The 23,741-nt window shown below is 42.0% G+C and overlaps 2 protein-coding genes across 3 annotated transcripts; both read left to right on the top strand.

Annotated features, from left to right (window-relative positions):
- Positions 1 to 1,279: 1,279 nt before the first annotated feature.
- Positions 1,280 to 3,302, top strand: LOC110856987 (lysosomal acid glucosylceramidase). The gene is made up of 5 exons (XM_022105576.2): positions 1,280 to 1,647; positions 1,726 to 1,957; positions 2,037 to 2,209; positions 2,269 to 2,947; positions 3,010 to 3,302. The coding sequence occupies exons 1-5, from the start codon at positions 1,343 to 1,345 to the stop codon at positions 3,178 to 3,180; spliced, it is 1,560 nt and encodes a 519-aa protein (XP_021961268.1). The 5' UTR covers positions 1,280 to 1,342; the 3' UTR covers positions 3,181 to 3,302.
- A 2,821-nt stretch (positions 3,303 to 6,123) lies between these two features.
- Positions 6,124 to 21,359, top strand: LOC110856985 (probable E3 ubiquitin-protein ligase HECTD2). 2 transcript variants are annotated; one of them, XM_035857482.1, is made up of 20 exons: positions 6,124 to 6,443; positions 6,507 to 6,788; positions 7,591 to 7,725; positions 8,016 to 8,176; positions 8,784 to 8,886; positions 9,024 to 9,134; positions 9,267 to 9,331; positions 10,639 to 10,794; positions 11,102 to 11,250; positions 13,841 to 14,028; positions 14,135 to 14,275; positions 14,382 to 14,504; positions 15,280 to 15,373; positions 15,932 to 16,098; positions 17,245 to 17,319; positions 17,654 to 17,699; positions 17,962 to 18,110; positions 19,058 to 19,173; positions 19,532 to 19,646; positions 20,135 to 21,359. In XM_035857482.1, exons 1-20 carry the CDS (start codon positions 6,381 to 6,383, stop codon positions 20,282 to 20,284), a joined length of 2,589 nt encoding a protein of 862 aa, XP_035713375.1. In that variant the 5' UTR covers positions 6,124 to 6,380; the 3' UTR covers positions 20,285 to 21,359. The 2 variants fall into 2 exon arrangements, with proteins under 2 accessions (XP_035713375.1, XP_035713374.1); XM_035857481.1 differs by having other exon boundaries at positions 7,588 to 7,725.
- Positions 21,360 to 23,741: the final 2,382 nt, after the last annotated feature.

Here is a 23,741-nt window from a genome sequence, read left to right as displayed (position 1 = left end):
TTTGATTTCTTCGAAGGCCAGGAAAGTTTTGAAAATATTCAAAACATTGAAACAATCGATGTCGGACATGATAAAACAACTCTGTAGGATTAAGGGAATGCAAACTTTGTCAAAATCTGATCAAAATGGGATTTTTGGAAAAGGTTTGAATACGGCAGTATTGAAGGGGTGTGGCGAGCGCAAATGGGGCCATGTGGCGAAATCCTCCCACACTTTTTCTCCACTCACTGGTCACTACAATATATCCAAATGGCATAAAAATCTTGGACTGCATGGTCTTTCTCCTTAGTTTGACGTCGTCTGATTAATTTTAAGCGTTTCAAGCGCAAGATACAGATGTGTATGAAAGTCATCAAAATTATCCGTAAATAACTAAATGATTTCAACCCTAAACTATTTTGGGACTCGACCTTATGAATTTTTTTACTCGCTTTTTTGCACTATTAATAAATTCCAGTTGATATATAAATGAGTAATTCCTATGTAATTGTCTAGTCAAGTGAGATAAGACAGCCTCAATGACCGGCCGGTTAATCTTCGTATTTAATTAAAAGCTACATACGGTGCAGACTTGAAGTGGCCCGAGTCAGTCTGTTTTTCAGTCCTGATTTCAAAAATCGACCATTCGATTGGGGCATTCGATTGGACCCCTTTGAAATTTATTTAAAAAATCTTCAACTAATCAAATTTTCGAAATTTATGTACACATATTGTAGTCTAAGATGTGATAGCTAAATTTCAACTTTTTATGAAAACTTATAAAATTTGGTGCCATCAACCCCACTCAAATGACCTTCGCCGGTCAAACGCATATCGTGCTCATGTTCGAAGTCATCCAAATTTTCTTTGAGATGTACAATTACAACCAAATTAGTCCAAATTACCTCCGGATCATCAGTGGTCATCATTACATATCTAGATTAACGGAAAGACATAAAAAACAACCCGATAAGCCCTGGCTCAGGCGAAAAAATTGGCTCTGTATACGACGATGACTAAACCATTGGCAGGTACATACATATTCATAACATCACAAATAATTACGGTGATCAGGTTTGAACAATATTTATAGATGTATAAACAAACCCCTCACATTCCACAATCTATCAGTGTCAAATAAGCTTATCAATTAGTGTCATCTGAGCATGAAAATGTATCAACTAGTCAGTCAGCCAACACAGAATTGAGTTTTCAAAATCACGTGGTGGCTATTGAAAACATTAATACTTGTAATCAAACACCGATGAGATTCCAAATAATGGGACTTGCTATTCAGCATCAAGTATAAAAGGTCCCGAAATTCGCAACATTGATTCAGTTCAACCAACCTAATTGCAAAAATATGCATCAAGTTCTCGCCTCAACTGCCCTAGTCCTGGGCGTCGTATCGCTCGCATGGGGCCAACTTCCCTGCCAACCTCGCCGCTTTCCTGAGGGAATGGTCTGCATGTGCGATGAGTTGTGGTGTGACACCCTTTCACCCACCGTGGCATCGCCGCCCGGCACCGTCCAAATCTTTGAAAGCGATCGCGACAACGACAAACGTTTCGTCCGTCGACTTCAAGACTGGAACGGAACTGAAGACCCGATCGGGCAGACGTGGAACATCATTTTGCAGAAACAATCACTCCAACAAGAAATACTAGGGTAAAAAATATGAATGAAAATAGTGCAAATTTGTACTTCGTGCATGACGAATAATCCAATTTATTTATTATTTATTAGGATTGGAGGATCTTTCAGCGACGCGGCGGCTCTGACAATCGGTCGTCTATCTCCGAAACTTCAGAGGGATGTTTACACCTCATTCTTTGCTGATACCGGGGTAGAATTTGCTCTTGGAAGGATTACAATTTCAGGCTCGGACTTCTCAACGAGGTCGTATTCTTACGACGACGTTGTAGAAGACATTGGGTTGGACTCGTTTTCCTTGGTCGATGAGGACATCTCTTATAAGGCGAGTATTTGATAAAATACCAAATTTTGAAGTACATACATAGCTTTGAGTTAAATTTTGAATCGTAAAATTTCGACAGATTCCACAATTAAAATTAGCCCGAGAAGTTGCTGCTCAAGATGTGAAATGGTTTGGCTCAAGCTGGGCCCCACCTGCATGGATGAAGACGAACAATGCTTCCAACGGTGCCGGAACTTTGAGGGACGGACCGGGTTCTGCAATTTGGGAGTCTTACTCAAAATATTTGGTCAAGTGAGAAACAAAATTCGCACTCTACAATCCAATTTCTTATAAATCCATAATCCACCCAGGTTCTTGGACGCCTACAAAGAAAACGGTGTCGATCTTTGGGGCATGACTGTACAGAACGAGCCAATGACCGGTTTCGCCCCAGACTATCCTTGGAACACTTGCGGCTTCACTGCCGCCATGGAAAGAGACTTCGTAAGCCAGCATCTCGGCCCAAATCTCAACGCTGCTGGGTACGACACCTCGTCGAATTTCTCCTTAATGGTTCTGGACCACGATCGCTCCTACATTCAAAACTGGACCGACACCATCTTAACCGACCCCGTCGCTGCGCAGTACGTGGCTGGCGTGGCGGTCCACTGGTACGGCAATGACTTCGTTCCCGTCTCAATTTACGAAGAGATTGTGGCCAGATTCAACAAATTCATTCTTTCCACCGAGGCGTCCATGGTTTTCTGGGAAGACCCGGTCGGGTTGGGGAATTGGTACCTTGCCGAAACCTACATGCAAGACATTGCCAGCACGACGTCGCACTCCGTGGCTGGATGGGTGGATTGGAACTTGGCCTTGAATATGTCTGGGGGACCAACCTGGGCTGGCGTGAGTGAGCGTTCCGCACCAATCATTGTGAACGATGAGGGAACAGAGTTTTACAAGACGCCAATGTTCTACGCGCTGGGTCACTGGAGTAAATTTGTCGTTCCTGGGTCAAGGAGGATTGCGACGGTGCCTCCGCACCCGGTAAGAAAAATTTGATTTTGATTTTTTGATTGTGCAAAATTTGATTACCATTTGGTTTTCAGGGTACTTCCGATTTCCACTTTACTGCCTTCTTAAGACCGGACGGTGGAGTGGCAATTGTCGCCTGTAATATGTACATGGAGCCGCAAGTTATCAATTTGACGGATGCGGATCGAGGCAACATTAAAATTTTAGTGGGGCCCAAATCCTTCAATAGTTACTTGTATTATTAGAAAATTTTGGAAAAGGTCATAAAATAATTAGGGAAAATGTAAATTAGTTAACCAAAATGTGTTCATTGGATTGGCGTGTTGTGCAGAGGCTACACAATAAATTATGGGTTTAAAAATTATAATTTGTTCGTGCTTTCCTTAGTTAATTTCGTTGTTAGTTGGGAGAATTTCTCTCGTCCCTCAAAAAATGAGGCAACACTACAACGTGAAATATATCATTTTACATTTACGGCATTCGCATTAATAAATTATTAGTAATCATGCACAAGTTGCGTCCACGTGACCTCTGACCTCTAGAAGTTTATGCGACTAATTATTTCCTCGTCATTTCTTCACTTGGTGAGCAGTAATGCCCGGCACGATCACCGATTAGATAAGAAACGGGCGTGTCAAAAGTCTTGGTGAGAATAAAGTTATATTATAGAAAATGAGGCAAAATGAGAAATTCTACTCAAGTTGGAGTTGAGGCAACATGAGACTATTGACTTATTGCGTAGGTGTAAATATATTCTCAACGTGTCCCAGCAGGAATTAGTACCAAACATTAGCCGCTGCAGACCTAGCCGGTTGGTTTCCTGGTGACCTTTCAAGTTGAACTCTTCTTCAACCAACTTCTACCCAAAGAGGCAAACTCACTTGATTCTCGTCCCCATTTAAATTCATCCAAAATACTTATCTTACTTTTGTTAGAAATATAGTATCAAAAGTTCATCATGGATAATCACAAACTTCCAGGATCCTCCATTAACTACGCGTCATTGGTGAAAGCCAATGACGAAATGTTTGAAGAGTTTTCTGCGCTGTTTAGTCAGAAACTCGCTCTGAGCAATAATCAGAGCAACAAGAATCATCAAGAGTATCAAAAATGTTTAAAACGTATGGACGACTGCGACAAATTATCTCAACGATTGGAAGGTATTCGAAAAAAAGAGAAAACAAACCATTAATAAATAAACTAGGATGATGCTAATGTTGTATTATATTTTTTATATGTTTCAAAGATGAATGTGGGAAAAAGCAGGAAAAAATTCGGAACTTAAAAGAAGCCACCGAACAAATTAAACGTGAAGAAATGAAAGAGTGTGAAGAGTTAGAAAGGAAGGCTACCTCTTTCAAAAACAAGTTTAAGAGGGGGCTGAGTGAAGCAAGAGCCTTAGAAGCGGAATGCCTTGATCTTGATGAAAAAAGAAACGATATCAAACTCCAGTTTTGCATGTATGAACCATTCCTGAAGAGGTTTGGAGTGACGAAAGATAATCTGAAGTGCAAAGGTGGGTCATCTAATAGTTGTTCATACATTGTAGTTCATTCAGACATTTTTAAATTATGTGTACAATTGGCTAATTATGGATAATTAATTTTTAACTTTAGAAGGCAAACCTTTTGACCCCACGGGAGCTGAGGGCACCTGCAACCTCTGGGACTGCCCAGAGCCGTTGAATAAGCCTTGAATTAGTTTATATCGATACGCAAATCACGAGTATTATCATCATACTAGAGCACAATCTTAACTACTCAATAATTAATGTGTATAGTACAATAGGTTGTTTTTAAGATAAGCAAGTCGGATAGATAGGCGCATAGATAAAATATAAAGCTGTGAAACTGTTAAATCGCGTATGTTTTTAAAGGAATTGTAGCTCATAATATTGCGGCCCAATGTTATATAAATTTTTCTAGTGTTTCTAATAAGGATATTTTGTATAATGAGTTTATTATTAAACATAAAGTTAATTACTTTTGGAGAAATAATTTTTAAGAGTTGTCCAATCCATTCGTGGAGATAATACAAACTTTTCAAAATCTCAGTGGCTAATGTTACCCTCAATAATGATGTAAAACAACAACTAATTCAGACAATGATATGTAAAAAAAAATGCGAAATTAAAGATAAGCTGAAAGTTTCAGCGTCTTACGACTAAAATCTCTCAAATTTGTCGCCATCAGAGTCAATTTCATCTTGCAGCTCGGCCTACTGGAGTAAACGCCAAAAGTTTCTCCAGTCGTTTCTCCAGCATCGCGGTGATGGCGTTTGCGACCACCCGACTTTCCAGGGAACTCCTCACTTTCCCCGATTTCTCCGTCCAGGAAATTGTTTAGCAGCAACCCAAACCGATATTTTGCATACGCACACAAGTTAACTGCGTAGGTAGCAATTTTGTTTTGCACAAACGAAAACAAACAATACTATTTCATTCAGGAAAGTCAGTCATTCCTTTAATTAATGTTTTGTTTTTTTCCGATTTCCTGTCAAAGACTTGTTATTGTTTAATCAAATCCCGTTTACTGATGAATGATTGATTATCTTGCTTCTCAACCCTATGTATTAATCGATACTTAAATATTTTCATGGGCGGTTCCGCCTCCTTGTCGAGAAATGTCAAGAGTTGAGGAATGTAAATGTCAGCCAGAACCATGGTTGAGAAGTATGTAAGTTATGCTCAAAATGTTTCCGACAAATTGTTATGCTCCTTTTTTTCTCCTGTCATGATTTCCTCGGAGGATTAAATTCCAAGTATTTCGTCATTAAAGAAGGAAATGATGTTGTTATGTATCTCTTTGTTTTTTCCGAGTAGAAAGATCACGGTCTAACGTGTCCTCCTCTTGCTATGAGCACCATTAAAATTGTAAAAGTTGAAAAATGTTTGGCGTTCCCTTTTTTTATGTGGCGATGGCCGATTGGAATTTTGAGCAGGATTCGTCATGTTATGCGAAGAGGAGCAGAGTGGAAATGAATAGTGCTTCGAGGAGCTATATACTATTATCGATTGGAGGAGAAATTGACGTTATAAAACGGATATTTATTATTTCCACATAATGGAAGCGCCTCCACCTGTCATGTACGCTCAATAAAATGCCATCGGTGGGGACAGAGCAGTATTGCTCGACTCCTCTTCTTCTTACTTACGTATGTACGTAAATGGTTTGGTGGCTATACTGCGTGGTGGCTAAGCAGCCGAAAAGAGACAACATACCAGTCAGGGTCAGCCCCGTGGAGTGCAAGGAATTATTTTACATGTATTTAGATCATCGTCGTTGTCGACGTCTTACCTCCGTTTTTTAGACCTTGATCAAAAGGGTCACGCTGTAAAAGAGAGATACCCTGAGGAGGAGCGCCTTGAGTTACAACATCCTCCGACCGTAGGCAGCTCAAAGACTGCATATGGAGCTTGGTGGAGCGGATTGAATAATAGAATAACATGGACCCCTCGTCGTGGAATTGGGAGCTAATTTTCCCTCCGTTGCCTCGACTCATCGTATTGGTAAAAAATCTGTGAAATTTTCGAACCTTTGGAACAACTTGTTCTCATACTTTTTTTCTGTAGAGGCCCGCACTCGTTATGACCGACTCTCTCCACTCGGACCAAGATCACCACGCCGTACGGGACAGCCCCAAAGGACTGGGCAGGTCGACCAACACCTCTCGCAGTGACAGCGTCACCTGCCCCGCCTGTCATGTGACGGTGACCCTGAGCAAGAATACGGAGGGACGCCGAAGACTGGTTTGTCCTTATTGTGGAGCGACATACAACCACCATGAATCGCAAATTAGAGTTATGCCAACTCCAACTGCAGACCCCCTCCGACACCTCAGATTGCCAATTGTGGTAGAAAAGATTTTTCACATTTATTTTCCTTTGTGCAAAACTCTGTATGTACAAAGAAGTCGGGAGGAGAGGAAAAAAAAGTGTCGCGAAATTTTAGAGATATAGCTGTTTTCAGACTTTAATAGGGATGCGAGTCTGCCAAGTGTGTAACTCTGATTTTTTTGATGGGACAAAGTTAATTTGTTGGGAATTAAAATTAAGTAGTATTTCTGCATTTCTGTGTGAATTTTCAAAATATTTTTAAACCAGGATCTCAGGTTTTGAACGAGATTTCAAAAATCGGAAGATATATATATTCTTAGAATTATTAATGGATTTTGTTAGAAATAAGTGTTCAAAGCTTTTCAAGAATATATCAGTTTTCCGACGCTTAGATTTTAAAAAATAAGGAAGCCATTAGAAATTCAAAAACTCGATTTTTGAAATCATACAAAATTAGAAAAGTTACAGCTTTTTGAAATCAGGTTTTGACCTACAAATATTTTAAACTCACGCATTATAAAAAATGGTCAAATACTAATCTACTAATTTTTTCCTCTAAACAAAATAGAATTGCTCCCCCCCTTCCAAAATCAGAGTTATTCACCCCCAAGCCTCGCCTTGTCCTTACTTTTCATGTATGATGTATGAGAGAGAGATGGTCTTTTAATTCCCTCAAGGAACCCTTTCCTCCCCTCTCCCATCATCTTTCTTGGATGAAACATACATAAGTCAAATATTTCCACACAATCGATTTTGTTGTTGCTTTGTTACTTGTGCATTCTGTGGGTGACGGTTTAAAGATTGAAAATGACTTCAGCAGGATGGGTCGGGCAATATTGGGAGCCTCATGGTCGGTCGCCTCGGAGGAGTCAGCGTCGGAGTACCTGATGTCCATGGAATTATGATTCGCCCAGGGTCCACAACCTCTTGCACGTCATTACCCCCCATTGCAAAGGTACATACATAAAAAAATCCTTCCAGCAGAATACAACAAATATTCACGAACCATCACCCGGCATGAATTTCTTGGCACAAATTTCCTGCATCCGGATAAAAAGAGAGAGAAAAAGAAAGCAAAAAAAAAGAGTCGCCAACATAAAGGAACCCTTTCATGTACATGTAAAATGATTATTTCCCAATCCGATATTCTTCCCCGGGGCACAATTGGCTTTCAATTTTCATATTTGATTTGCCTCCTCGGTGTCCTGCTCAGTCTTGTGACTTCGTCTTCTTTACCTGTTGCAGGAGCACGAGATCAGATATGATAATAATCCGGGAGGAGGAGGAGTAGTAGGAGGAGGTGGAGGAGAAGACAGGACAATTTTCCGAATTGGATCAGGGTCTAGTGAGACGGGACTTTTGATGTCAAACTACGGAGAAGAGCAGACCAGTCGGGAAGAGTTCATGTAAGTAAGAAATCCAGTTACAGATCCACTTTCATGCATTTACGACAGAGAATTCTGCTCCCCATGTCTTGCATCAATTGGCAATCAAGTGTTTTACGGCTTTCATTTCAAGTGCTGTTTTATGAATTATGCAAAAATTTTAAAAACCGAGTCCTCTGTTACATCCACATGCATATTATTAGGTAACACCTGCATCACGCAATCTGGGACTCGATTTGCATATAAAAATGCCCTTGGCCACTGCGTAAAGTAAAATGATGACTGAATCGGCTGCCATCCTGCACCTTTCACTCGTCACGCTAGCATCAAGTCGAGCCTTGTTTTCCGAATGCACATTATATTTACCTATTTAAAACCGTTTTACGTTTACATACATTTAGGACGGAAAAACATTGAGAATTTTGCATGTTTTCCATTTGCATTTAATAAATAATTCCGACAAAGTTGCACTCTGTTTGGGTGGGAAAGATGTAATTTATCGGTTGACCATTTCATGTCGGTCGGGCAGACAAATTTCCAATGCAGATTAAGTCGTAGTAAGCAATCTCCCATGGAGTGGAGTGGAGTGATGGTTATGTAAGTTTGAGTAAAATATTTTTACAAGCAGGCAAGCCGTGAGTCAAGCCACAAAGACTGGAAATTACAGCAATTTGATGCGGTTTTATTCAAGGACCTTTGATTCGTATGCAAATATATGTGCTACTTTTAAAGTAAGTTTCCCGACAGACAGAGAAGTTCCTCCATCCTCTCTTTTTCTCTCAATGACCAACTTTCCCCACTGGTTCTTACTCGAAGAAAGACTAATTGTGGCGATTTTGAGTAAAATTTGATTTGAACAAAATTTCAGCAAATGACGCCACCAGAACTGACTGATCCTTTGAACGATCTCGCCTTTCTTGAAGAGCCCGAATTGAACATGGAGTTGGTGTATTCGGTGAATGATGCGCTTAGAAATTCCGTACGTCCTTTGAGCTCCTCTTTCTTCTACGTCTTCTTCTTCTCTTCTTCTTAACCTTTCAAAGTTTTCCGAGAAGGGACGATTAATGGGTTTTATGCCGCAATAATTAAGCCTTGTAACACTTTCTTTCAGCCATCAATCGTACACAAAACGGTGCTTAAAGCAATCGTCAACGCCTTGCTGGACGACAAACAAAAGTAAGTTTGTAATCCTACGTCTGTCCTCTTTTGAGTTCTTGTTTCTTGTTTATCGTGTACTTTTTGCCCCTTTTTGTTATTGTTTTGTTGTTATTATGCAACCATACTTTTCCATTCCACGTATGTATCGTTACCGGGCGGGCATATGTACACCCAGCCAGAGATTACGACTGAAAAGGGAGCAATGCTGCATTAGAAAATTAGCGAGAAACACTTTGAAGCTGTCAATATTGATTAAGAGAAAGTAAATTGGATAATTGGAAGTCGTGACTCGGAAAAATAAGCTGGGATCTAATGGCCAAGGGCAAACTTAAAGCCAAACCAAACCACTAAAGGTACATACTTAGCACCATTACTTAGCCACCTAATCGCCTATATATTTGAGAATGGGATTGATATTTCTGTCAAGATGTGAAAAAGAAGTGAAAACAGGAGAAGCAGGACTAGTTCAATCAACATTTTTGGTCGACTTTTTTTTTATTTCACCCAGTTTTATTATTCCTCCTTCGTACGGATTGAAATAAAGTGGAGACTAGTACAATTCATACATTCGTACAAGTACAACACCCGTTTGGCTTTTGATGTTATCCAGTAGAGAAAGAGGGATAAAGGGGAAATATGTGCCAATCTTTTATGTGTTGTCCTTCCTCCATTTCTCAAAACTTTTTTTTTCTTCTTCCTTTGTGTATGCACATAAAGAAAGGAAAAAGAAGGTTGCTGGCTATTGAGTCCGTGATGTTGCATTGCGATCAATACTTGTTTGCATTCTTAAACCCTCCCTACATACCCGAGTAGCGAGTGAATTTGAAGTAGTGACACCGCATTTCTGACCTTTATAGACATGTTCCCCTTAAGCAAATATGTACTTGGGGAAAGAAAGTGGCGACGTTTCTCATTACTTTAGCCGTCATAAATGGTGCATGTTATAATCCAACATTGACACAGCAATCACTATTCCCACTAATCCTAAGACAGTCATTGACGTGGTGTCTGTCTGCATATATGATCATAAATAATAATAATAAGAAGAATAATAATATTGCTCCCTCCAACTCCAAGTCAATCCCAGAGTCAACAATGTCGGTACAAAGGTGATGAGGCGAGAGGCAGGCGGAGATAAGCCGACATGGAGCTTAGTTTTATTGGAATCTGCTATTTGATTTTATATCCCTCGCCTGATTTGGTTGCCTTCTGTGTCAAACGTACGAATCAATTGTCCGTCGTGTGCGTGGGGGTGCCAATAAATCAACTTTGTAGATAATAATAATACGTATACAAGTGCCAAGTGTGTGATCTTTTTGTTGCAGATTATACGCGCAAGATAAGGTCCGAGCTTTGTTTATAATTCTTCAAAATCCAATCTTTGCTGCTCAATCCTCATACACGGTGCTAGCTCACGTTCTACGTCATGTCACCTCTCTCCCCAATCCGGACCACCAAGTCCTCGTCCACTGGTTTCGCATGTGAGTATAGACCAGAAAATGTACTTATATTGATGAAATGATGCCATGTAAATGTAATTTGGGGGAAATGTCACCATGTTTTTTTTATTAATCTCGGCCACACTGTTTTTTCGCAAAGTGTGCAAAGAGAAAGGATGAAAGACCACCTCCAAGAAAAGGACATTGGTTTCTTTCATGCTTTTCGCAATAATAATGTCACTCACTAATGAATACATAGGAAAGAAGGAACTTGTTAATAATACGAACCAACCAACCGTAACCTTATCCGATCAACAAGCAAGCATCTTAAATTCTCCGTATTTTTCAGGCTGGAAGTAAGCCGGCTGCGAATGCTGGTCCGGCAGATGACTCAATTCGTGACGATTCGCCAATTTCCTCCAGCAGACCGAAGTCTACCTCCATTGTCCAAGTCGAAGTGGTGGATACCCGCGGCCGCCAGGGTGTTAGCCTTGATAAGTAATCCATCTAATTGTAAAATCTTTCATATCTTACTGTTAGTAAACTAGGTACTTTAGTCGCTTGGTTGGCGTCATGATTTTCACTCGGGTGCAAAAAATTCCCACTTGTAAGAATGTCCTTTACCGGCTCATCAAGCTTTTTGCCTCCATCCAGTCGTTCCTTCGTAATGATGACATTTCTCCTGTCTCGAATCGTTATAATGAAAATGAACGAAGCATCAAATGAGGTCCTTGAGGACGCAGTGACACCAAATCTGACACGCTTATTACTTACTTTCACCACGCCACGAGAAGGTAACGTACGCGTACGTACTCATTTCATTAGCTGAGCAGGGCAAATGCAGACGACACACACAGGTATCCACTCAGCTTCGCCTTGTCTCAAATTATGATTAATGTACGATCCCTGACTCTGATGGGAATTCGATTTATTCTCCATTTCCGCTCAACAATCAATCAGTGAGGAGAGAGAGAAGTGATCTAGTGAAAGGCAATACCATAACCTAATTAAATAGCCGTGCACTTACCCACACACGAGAGAGATAGATAAGTACATATCTCGTCGTCAGATTGCTGATGCAAGGAAATATGATCCACCACTACGAGAAATGTTCGTAGTATTAGTAACATGAGGAGGAGGATTTAAGGAAGATGATAACAACAAATACGGGACGAATTAGATTGTAATTCTGCATGTTTACCAGCGACTCGCGTTTCCAAAATAGGTACATGTGTACATATCTACATTACGTATTTACATATCTACATACGTACGTATGTGCTTGCGTCTTTGGCTGCGTTGCATCACCACACCACCAAATCAGCATGGCACATAAAGTAATTGCAAACTTCCGTCAGAGCATGGAACCAGCAAACCGCAAAACTATACTGCTCTCCAAACTATTTATTAGGCTTGGTTTCGTAGTGATAATGTACGTAGGCGAGGAATTGGAAGTAGAACTATGGCGAATTGACAGTTTGGCAATGATTTCGGTGACAGGACGGCAAGAAGAAGAAGAAACAGAAATTGTCTGTGAAATCTGGTAATGTAAACTCAGAAAAAGAAATGGAAATGGAGCTTTTGAAACCAAAGTTTACCCCGTTGCTTTCACACCTGTCCCTTTTTCTTTAGCCAAGGCCACACAAAAAAAGCGAGTAAGTATGTCGCACCGTCAATTTAAAACTTGTAGAGAATTTTTTAGGTGGTGACGAAAAAAAATACAATTGTTTGTGTATGCTGTGTGATGTGGCATTGTTCATGATTCTGACATTGAGTTAGACACACATTTGGCGTATTTGATGTTGTGAAGAAGAAAGCAGAGCGATTTCTGGGATTACAAAGTTGTCGTACATACAGTGGCAAAGCGGTGGTTGGTGAAGTCAAGCGTGGGTTTTGTTGCGCTCTCTCCCCTTTCACCCAAACTTGCGGTTGAGGACGACGAGGCTTCTCTGATAATGACAAGAAAACAAATGGTTTTCTTGGGAAAGTTTTAATAGAACGAGAACTCAGTCACTCACTCACTCCTCCAAAACCAAACCAACTTCTCATCCAAAAGTATTGGAAATATAACGACGCGACGAATGACGGGTGGGTGGGTGCATGTACAAGCGTGTCGTGTGGAGCTACCGGCATGGGTCACACTTTCCCCTCTACATTATGCCATCACCTTTTGTCGAGTTGTTCTTCTCACGAACGACGACTCTCGGCCGACAGGATATTACGAGACTTGAAAGCTACTCTATTATTTGTCCGTCATCATTCTCTCAATTTTTTCCCTTGACTTTTATGGGTCACAGGGTTATCTCAAAAAGGATCGGAGAGAGGATGTGACAGACAGATTCCAGCAGCCGGGCTTGCTTTGAAATGATCTGGTTTGTTGGACAGAGAGAGAGAGAGAATTGAGTTGTGCGTCAGCAGAGTTGTTAGCGTCTGGTTTTTGGGGACGGAGAGGCATTTGAAGAATATCTAAGCTATGCGTATATATATCTCCGCATTTCAACTGCCAACCCAACATGGTCGTCGTCCTGTCCTGGACAAGACCACTAATGTAATTCCCTCGGCGCGGTGGTGTTGTTCGTCTCATCAAGTCAACCAACTCCCACTCGACTCGTTTTATTAAATGCGGGTTGGTCCATTATGGTTGGTTTTATGGAAATAATTTAATTAGCGTTTGAAACCAATGTGAGGTTTTTACACCTCTGCACAAGTGACGGGGTGACAGGTTGAGTGACTACATGTGTACGGACGTCCCACTCCGGCAACCACTGGGCGCGTTACTTACTTACTCGTGGATGGAAGTGGTGGTGGTGGTGGTGATGGAGGCGGAAGTAAAAATATTATGATAAGACCAATCGAGAGCGAAATCCGAGATTGAGTGCGGAACCAAGTGGGAATTTGCAAATGCACGAACTGAACGAGAATCATGACATCGGCGGTAGGCTTGTTAAGCGTTTCTACATTTGTGTGTGAAGAGGGGGAGACAGACAGCGTTTGGCATGTCGTCCTTACACCTCGCAGAGTGAAAGCGATGCCACACACGCTATAGGAGAGAGAAAGTAAAGTTAATGGTATTTTGTGTGACACACAGACGCAGCCAACAATGGTTGCCAGCCGGCCCTGCTCCACTACTCAGAGTTTTATAACAGTGCACTGGACCATGTTGACTTGATGCAGGAATATTGGCGTTGGCAGAGTCCAGAAAGACCGGGACAGTTTTCTTATTGTCAGTATCCCTTCATGCTCAGCATCGTAGCCAAGCGCATCATCCTGACCAAGGTACATAAGCATATGTCTGACCATCCACCAGCCACATGCACTCGCTCCCTCACGAAAACTAATTTTGAGACGGGATTGATCTTATTATTCTGCTTGTTGAAATTAGGATGCCGAACATCAAATGATATTAGTAGCGAGAAGGTCACTCGTCGCCAAAGTGGCTCGCCATCAAACTCCGCAAATTGACATATTTTTTCTCAACATCAACGTTCGCCGTAATTATTTGGTGGCCGATTCACTAAAAGAAGTAATTTTTTCTTTTTCTCTGGAAAATAAATCTGGAAAATCTCATCAAAAAAGCGATCCCATTCCGCATTATGTATTACACTGAAAACTAACCTAACTCTTTCCAGATAGCGTCCAAACAAAAAGATCTAAAGAAGAAGTTACGAGTCTCCTTTGTCGGAGAGCCTGGTTTGGACATGGGTGGTCTCACGAAGGAGTGGTTCCTCCTCCTCATCAGGGACATTTTCCAGGTATGTTGTACCATAAAAAAGGAGGCAGATTCCTTAGTAGTGCAAAAATCCCCTTTTTTCTAAATACTTACTCAAAAGGCCATTCATTCTTCCGCCCCTCATTATTCCGCGTTACGTAATAATCCGTCGTCGTCCTCGTCGGCTGGGTGCATGCCGGATATGCGAAATGGACTGCGGACCGGGCTAGCGACAGTGGCCGCGGAAGCTTGAGGGGACAGAGGGACAATGTCCCCACGGTTGTTCGATGTCGGCATCATCTCCCCATCTTATATAAACCCAGCCCTTCTCCCCTATCCCACAATTTTAATGTCCCCCGATGTCCCTACGGCTTCCGCGGCACTGGTCCGTTAGTCAGTCAGTCAGTCAAGACGAGTATGTGTACAGCTTTTGGGGGCTTTTGCAGTTGGTAGATTTCTTTCTGATCAAGTGGGCAATGCATCATGTCCTTTTGGGAAAGTCTTATCTTTCGCTGAGGAGAAAAATGAAGTGAGATTGCACCCGCCCATCCATCCTCTGACTTTCTCTCTCGGCCAAAATGTATGTGTTGGTTTATTTTCCTGTCTCGAGTGAAAATGGAGAGTGGTTTGTTGATGGGTGGCCTGGCTTGCCTATGGTGTGAATGGATGCATCATCATAATACAAGAGGAGGGATGTTATTTGCACAGGAAATCCCATAAAAGTGGTGGTGTGGTCACGAGAGAGAGAGAAGAATACGAATTTGACTGAAAATGCATCGTAGTGATTACAGAATGTATTTTATTTTTTCTCTTCACAGCCCGAATATGGGATGTTTGTCTACTATCCGAACTCTCGGTGCTATTGGTTCAGTCTGGCGCAACAAGGAAGTCTCAGGGAATACAATCTCATAGGTAATCACATTTTGTTATGTGCTGGGCTGATTTGCCTGTGAAAAGTGGATTGTGTCTCTCACTCACTCACTTCTTTCTCCACTTTCTCCCTGCACCAACAACCATCCAACAACTTATCCCGTCCTGCCACTTGAGCACCCGATCATCTTCTTCTTCCTCCCTTCATCCAAACCTACCTAAATCTCACTTTTGGAGGAACAATGAGCAGCTCCTCGAGTAAAAAATGAGACCAACTTTACACGTAATTGCGGTCCGACTGGGAGCAATTTTTTAAACCTGGAGGTACAGTTTCCTCCCTCAACCACACCCACCCTGGTCTCCTCCTCCTCCTCCTTGGAGGGATATAATTGCTCCAGGAAGAGAGGAAAAAAAGAGAGAGAGGAAACTGTGTTGATTAGCTTCGCATTGATTTCTTGGGCGAGGCCCCTCTCAGACAAAGTTTGTGAATGGAAGTTTCTCTCAGTCGTCCACCTCCACCTCCACCTTTTCTCATGTATCAAAGCAGTTAAAAGAAGCCGACTCATGCACAATGGCCTTCTTCTCTTTGGTCCACTTTAGGTGTGTTGATGGGACTTGCAGTATACAATTCAATTATCTTGGACCTCCACTTCCCCTCTATTTGCTATCGGAAGTTACTTTCTCCGCCAGTGGTTCCTCCGCTGGACTCTGCGGCCGTTGGAGTGACCAAGGATCCAAGTATTGATGACCTCGCCGAGATCATGCCGGTACTTACTTTTACTCTTTTCTTCGTCCCACCATCACCACGAGAGCCACACATTTTTCACCACGACCAGTGGCCGCGGAAGGACAGAGGGACAATGTCCCCATCCTCTGCCCATCTTATATAAACCCGTCCCTCCCCTCATCCTACAATGTTAATGTCCCCACACCTTCCGCGTCCACTGACCGCCACCACCTCCTCCTCCAACTGACAGCAGGCTTTTTTCTGAGGGAAGAAAGGAGTCAAATATAAAAAGAAAGCTTGTTATCATCATTTATTGCTCAATAATGGGGCTCTAAGCCGTGGTGACTCTTTTTTCACCGTGTGGGTCGTTCTCTGAGCTTAGTGACATGTCGGACACCCCCTCATCGTCGCATCCCCGTCATTAATTACTACATAGAACTTGTTCGATGGATGGATGGACATGTGTGGCGGACAGACACGGCAAAGAAGTCGTTCCTTTCAGAGAGCTTATTGTTAGCATTGCCGGTATTAAATACCATTAACTCACAGCTTTACACTTATTTGACACTTTGATCAGACAAAGCCTTCTTTTTTTGTTGCTGGTGGAGCATGGCTGACTTTGACTCAGGGGATTAAAGAGAGAATCATACAATTGAACATTCCTGAAGAGAGAGAGAGAGAGATGAGACTCCTCTCTCTGCTGGTTGGTTTTATTGGATGTTCAACTTTATATGATGGGAACATTCGGAACAAAAGCACGTGGAACAATAACAGTCCTTTGAGAGCAATAGGCTATTTTACCATGCTTTAAAATTCATTCAAATTTGATTTACTTGCGCCCAAAAAGAGAGAATATGGAAACCACCACCTCCACCGAGACACCATCGTCATCTCGAAACTTTTGTGTCGGTGGTAGTGGTGGTGGTGAAAAAAACTGTCTTTAAAACTTTCCCCTGTCCCGTGTTGGTCTAGCCCGGGGAAGTTTTTGGACGGAGAAGAGGTGGATGGGTATAAATTAAAAAAAGTTGTAATCCGGGATTCCCTCGACAGAAACATATGGACTGTTGACAGCAAAAGCAATCATACCGGATCATATTGACTCGTGGTGGTGGTGGAGTGAGTGGGGATGAGATTCATGGTGTCATTTGAGGAGGAGAGCAGGCTATCATTTATTTTATTCCCACAGGATGTTGCTCACGGTCTCAGGGAGCTCTTGAAGTACGAGGGCAGCGTGGAAGAGGACATGGGACTAAGCTTCCAGGTGAGACATTGTCAAACACTGAGAGTCGTGGGTGGCTCAAGCAACAACTTGTTCCTTGGTGAAAGTCAGACGTCGAGAGTTCTTTCTTTCGAGGACGTTGGGTTTCTTTTTTTTCCTAAAAAAATCCCCACACGAGTGATCATCAAGTCAACGAAGGGTGAAATATGACTGATAAATAAATTCTTTCCGAGCCCCAGAAATACTTGTGACGCTTATTTGATGATAATAATGATATTTAATAATGTGTCGGGAATGGCTTTCTCTTTCAATTTGGGCATGTACTGACCGCCCTGGTGTCATAAATCTCACCGATATCTCGTCTCTCTATTCACAGGCCTCGTTACAAGAGTATGATCGAATCATGACCTACAACCTTAAAGGTAAATCTAATTGTTTTTTTTGCACTAATAATTTAATTGCTCCGTTGAGACGGCCATAAATAATAATAAATAAATAAATGGTGGAGGGCAGTAGTGAGTAAATAATTGATTTTTTTAAAGGCCACTGCACTCATCGCATTAATTTTGTATTTTTTCGTAATTTTTTCGTTTTTATACAATCACAGAGAGAATATTTGAATTTCTCTCCACTTGTATTAACTAACTTTGCGCTAATTTAAGCCATTTTCCTGTCTTCTTTCAGAGAACGGGGAGCACATTCCAGTCACAAATGAGAATCGGGAAGAATACGTCCGCCTCTATCTCGACTGGGTGCTCAACACGGCAATTTATGCTCAATTTCGAGCCTTCTATTTGGGATTCCACTCCGTCACGGCGTCCAATGCATTGATTGTGAGTTATCTCAATTCTCTCCCCCTGTGTGTGTATATCTGCCTCTCCTTGTTCGTACCTAATGTTCATCCTCCGTGGTGTGGTGGCAGTGGTCGTATAGGTTTTGGACAGAATGAGGAAAACCTTTTCTCTCACTTTTGTTTAAACTTATCTCAATGGTCGGAAACTTTTCGAGTGTTGACTGAGCAAACAACTCAGATTCCAACTCCTTGAGTCGACTCAATGAGTACTGTCAACTGTTGTCTCGGCAGGAGGAGAGACGTAAAGCTGCTACTTATCTACGACTCCGACGTACCTGTAAAAAATTTCAAAAATTTCGACACACACTATTTTGGATGATTCTTGAAGAGATGGTGAAAGTGGAGAAAAGAAAAACCTTCAATTCAATTCAAAGCGCCGTGTCGACGCATAAACAACTGCTCATTTTACGTACGATGTTGTATATGTATGTACATATGCATTGATAATAATGGGACGCGGTTTTTGTGCCATGTTTCATGAAACAAAGTATTCCCGTTTTGGCCCAACCACCACACGGCCAACTTTACTTTGCAGGCAAGGTTTATAAGTTGCTATAAATTCAAAAGATTTCCAAAAGGGTTCTATTATTCATGGCGGAATTGCAACTACAAAACACTTGAGAGCTCAGCAGTTGACAGAAGTCATCGTCGTATGTATGCATGCTAAGGCATTGTTGTTATACTCCTTCGGCAAATAAGTGTTTGAACTTTGCACCCCATTTTCCTCCTTTTCGGGCCTATATACATGCGAGGAATATAAGTATGTAGCCATCTTTGAGGTGTTGGTACAACCAGTTTGATTACAGAGTAGCAAGTTCCCTCTAAAACTTTAATGTTCACTAATTGACGAGAGTTTTGTCTAATGCAATTCTCCTCGTTTGGCGACTTGTTCTCTCTCAAATGTGTGTCTCTCTCTCTTTTCTACAGATGCTGCGACCTGAGGAGGTGGAAATGCTCGTCTGTGGCTCACCCACCCTGGACCTTCACGAGCTGAGGAAAGTCACAGAGTACGATGAATATCGACCTGACGACAGAGTCATTCAGTAAGTAATTGATTTCTCGACGGGGTTTCGTACGCACTACTGTCCATCCATTCATACACATCCAGTAATAATGGTGGAAAAATAGAGAGAAAAACCAGACCAAGTGCCAGTTGTATTTTTCATTTCGAGTGAAACTTGTACGTAAGTGTGAATTTATCTGCATGATCAAATAGGTTTGAATGGGTGAGCAAATCGCCCATCATTCGACTGAGAGAAACAGAGAGGAGGAAGGGAGAGAGAAAGTCAGCCAGGCAGGAGGAGGTGGGCATTTTCGGTGTGTATGAAAGTACGAGTCGGAGGGTGTGCGGGACGAGGTGAGACTGACAAAATTTGACTTTCTCCTTTCCTTTCTTTGCAGAGATTTCTGGTCCGTCTTGATATCTTTGCCGTTGGAGCTGCAGAAAAAGTTTCTCCTCTTCACCACCGGCTCCGACCGGATCCCGGTTGGTGGGATGGGTGAGATGAACATGAAAGTAAGTGAGAGAGCGATGCATGTTTTTTAAGCTTTAAGCCAAAGATACTTCATCCATAAAGCCCTTATTACATTTCATGCAACACACACCCGGTGGGAACATACATGAGGATGACGTTTCCTTATCCATTTCTTTCCCCCCAAACCGTCCCCTCCTCCCCTCCCGTCCAATTTACGTCGTCGTCGTCCTCGTCCATGATCACACACAAAGTTTCCTTTTGTTTCTCGGCTTTGAACCCACATAGCTCCTTTCTCCCCAGAACTCTTAACTTGTTCGCTGCCTTCTTCCCTGGACGACAACAAACTTTGACCCAACAGTTTGAGTCCTTTTCCTCACTCAGAGAATCAAATCCCGGGTGTCGCATCGCAAAAGAAACTTATTGGCTTTGTCTCACTCTCCGAGAAATCCATACGGAACAGATTTTCCCATCGTTACGTGTCTCCTATATGTCTTCTGTTCTACATATGTTGTGCTTTCTCTTTGTGCAGATTTCGAGGATGAGGGACCGAGAAGAGAACCTTCCCGAGGCTCACACCTGCTTTAATCAGTTGATCTTGCCCGAGTACCCGAACAAAGAAGTGCTCAAGAAGAAATTGATCATTGCCATTTCAAACGCGGAGGGCTTTGGTCTCGAATAAGATTCATCCCATTAAAATCACATTATCGTCGCCCATTCTTCACAAATTCAATCTCCTCATTTTGAACGGAGGATGAAATATACAAGGCGGAAAAGCGGTTCAACTGAAATACCTTTACGATGCCCTACAACCTTTTACGACCTTTTGCACCAAATGATATACGGACGGACGAGTACATTCATCCGGATGGGAGAAGCGGAGAGAGAGCGGTTTTAACTCGTAGAATTTGTGTCGCTTATGCACATGTACATGTGCAACACTTCAATTAGAATCCACTCAACTCACGCTGAGCCACATGACAATCTCAATCTGATTTATACATTCGAATTCGAACAGTCCTCTGCCTGCTCCTCGCCCATTTTGGTGGGACGAGGAAGACTTATGTATAACCTAAAGCTCATCTGCTCCTCTCCCACCCCTCAGAGCTTCCCGGCGACCGACCTGAATCTCTCTCTACCTGACTTTCCCGTGCTCCTCTGGTAGTAATGATTCTGATGGTTCACACTTAAAAACTACTCGGCCTGTATGTACCCACCTTCGCGTGAGGAGGATGACGATGTGACGATGATGATGATGATGAGAATCAACCTGAGAAGAAATCCAGCAAGCTTTTCTTCTGTGCACTCTCTCCTAAAACCACGACATTATCGGGATGTCGGTGTTTAGAAAAGATAACAAGAGTTGAGCTCCAGCTGACAAATTCGACATCCGACTCACTACTCAGCTTTCATTCCTGACTTCCTATAAGAACTTGCATGATCTCTCACCTCGCCTCGGCTCATTGCAGGTTCTTCTTCTCCTCATTTGTCTCAACCTGCTCCTCCTCCCCCCTCAAAAGTTCTTCTTCTATCCTTGTCTCCAGGAAATGCCGGTGGTTGTCTGATCAAAAATTTAGTTTTTCATTTCATCTTCATCCTAAGAGACGCTTGTATTTCCTCGAAGCGAGCTTATCTTGGGAGGAATGTAGTTGTAGGTAAGACTCGTGTACCAGAAAACTCGTGTATCAGTATGTATGTACTTACCTCCTTTTATCATACGATTGTCGCAACGAAATAATAAGAAACCTTTAATTTTGTTCCGTCCGTTGTTTCTCATAATTTCTTCTTGGCATACGCACACACGTGGCGTGGCGAGGAATCGTCCGTCTCGTGGCAATTAGGGTAGCACGGGAATGAATAATTCAGCCTGCATAAGAGCAAGATGATGATGATGATAATGATGTCGGACCTCTTTTCCGGTCTATCAAGTCATAACGCTTACTTACTTATTTTAGGTACAATACTTAATTGCAAAATTCCTCCATCCTGCAATTAATCCCGGTTGCGCAACAACCTGGTTATTTCGGGGGCAAGTTTCTCAATCCGTATACTTCCAGCTTTTCTTCTTCTTTTTTTTACTACGGGGACGTCAATCCGGTTGGATTAATGTGTAATTCTGTAGTGAAAAAAATCGATTTTAAACCTAGTCGCACATGGAGCTGCAGGTGAAATAGGTATTCCTTGACGTAAAATTATAAGCCAGCCTTGAGGATGTACCGGTCATCGGAATCAATCCCTGTAGGTAAATTTAAAAAGGCTGCAAAGGTTGTAAACCAAGATGAGAAAGCTGAATGGAAATTTTCAGTCAATTGTGCACCCATACTAAAAACCAAACCAAGCCGGCTGCACATGTGGAATGAGACGAAGCCTGAAAATTGCAGGATTTAGAAGCGTTTCGTTTATCGAGCAAATTCTTGGAGCTATTAAATTATGCCATGAATTCGGAGGAAGTGGATACTTTCCATACATCATACGAGGTACATAAGTGCACCACCATGCTGTTCGCAATTAGGGCGGCGTTGTTACAGTAAATGCTCCATATTTTTATGCAAATCGGAAACCTTAAAACTTACAACTCCCCGTATGACTCATGAATGGGACATGGTTCCCGTGGAACGACGAGTCTCGTAAAAAAATATCCGATCGAGTATTTTATTTTTACACGGAATGTCTACATACCCAGCCAGCCTTCTTTTTAACTATGCGGCAATATGTCGATCCCAGAACAATGAGAAAATTTAGCAGAGAGAAAAAGCCGTAAAGTGTGAAAAGGTTAAAAAAATCTGCAAGTTTTTTTTCTCCTACATGGCGTCGTGTGGCGCATACATATAAAGACATTCATAGATATGAATGTCACACACAAAAAATCTTAAGTATACTTACTGGTTTTCACGTAGATGATTATGGTTGTGGGAGGTTGTGGGAGGAGAGGCCGATTAGAGGGAGAGATTGAATTGGGAGGACGATTCCGACAAAAAATATGGCCTATGATGACGTTAGAGAGAGAAATGCATCGAGATGATAATGGTTTGGAAAGTTATATCCGCCTGAATGGTCGGTTTACCCCGATGGCTCCCTCTCCTCTCAGAATGGAAATGATGTGCACATAACATAACATCTGAGTGAACATGGCCCGCTATGTATGTACGAGCAGTGGCCGCGGAACCCGTGGGGACATTAACAGGGGAGGACCGGGTTTATAAGATGGGGAGATGATGCCGACATCGAACAACCGTGGGGACATTGTCCCCTCATGCTTCTGCGGCCACTGTGCACGAGATACTTATACGGTCACCATATGTACGGCCTGCCTGCTTTGGAGACAGGGAACAAATAAAACTGTGAAATTGGAATGTTTACCCTGTCCGAAACGCTGGAAATAAAAACAATGCTCTTCAAAAATCAGTTCGGTCTGTTTGCTGCTGCTGCAGCAGCGAATTCTCGGAGAGGAAATATCTACGTACGTACATGTGAAAGCAGTCGAGGCGGACGAGATTGTCCCCAGTAATTGATGACGAGGGCGAATTTTTCCCTACATTTTTATGCAAAAATGGTATATAAAAATAATACCGGATGGGATGCAATTCTTTAAAATAACGTTATCAATTATCACGTGATAAAAGATTTGTAAAATGGAATGTTATCTCTAAATGAATACTCTTTCTAAAGCACAAATTGGACTGCGAAGCTGACTCCTCGTAAAAATATTTGCTTTGCTTGCACATGGTTGTCATATTATGTATGCCAGCAAATCGGATCTGTTCCCCGGGTGAGGAAATTTATGGGACAATAATACGAAAGAACAACTCAACTTGCAGCTTGTAAAGCACTCGCTCAATTGAACGGTGTCATATTTTTTGACACCTTTTAAATCTTTCAGCAAAATTACACCCGGCCATGTTTTTAACAAGCCTGGCTCCCATTTAACATTTTGTGGCACTGTTGAAATTTACGAAGTGTGTGAAGAAGAAGAATTGTTCAATAATCCTGTGGAAGGTTGAAAAATGCAAATGTATGAAATCCCCACCTACGTGTAATCTACCCCAACGGCTCCTTACTTACTCTATTAAATCAGGGCAAACAACAACCTACTCGTTGCCGTTTGTTTGTGTGAAAGTATTGTGCTTTTGTTGATCCTG

Source organism: Folsomia candida, unplaced genomic scaffold, assembly GCF_002217175.1.
Source record: "Folsomia candida strain VU population unplaced genomic scaffold, ASM221717v1 Fcan01_Sc017, whole genome shotgun sequence".
Classification (NCBI taxonomy): Eukaryota; Metazoa; Arthropoda; class Collembola; order Entomobryomorpha; family Isotomidae; genus Folsomia; species Folsomia candida.
The sequence above is the reverse complement of the archived record's forward strand: the minus strand, read 5'-3'. Positions and strand labels throughout refer to the sequence as shown.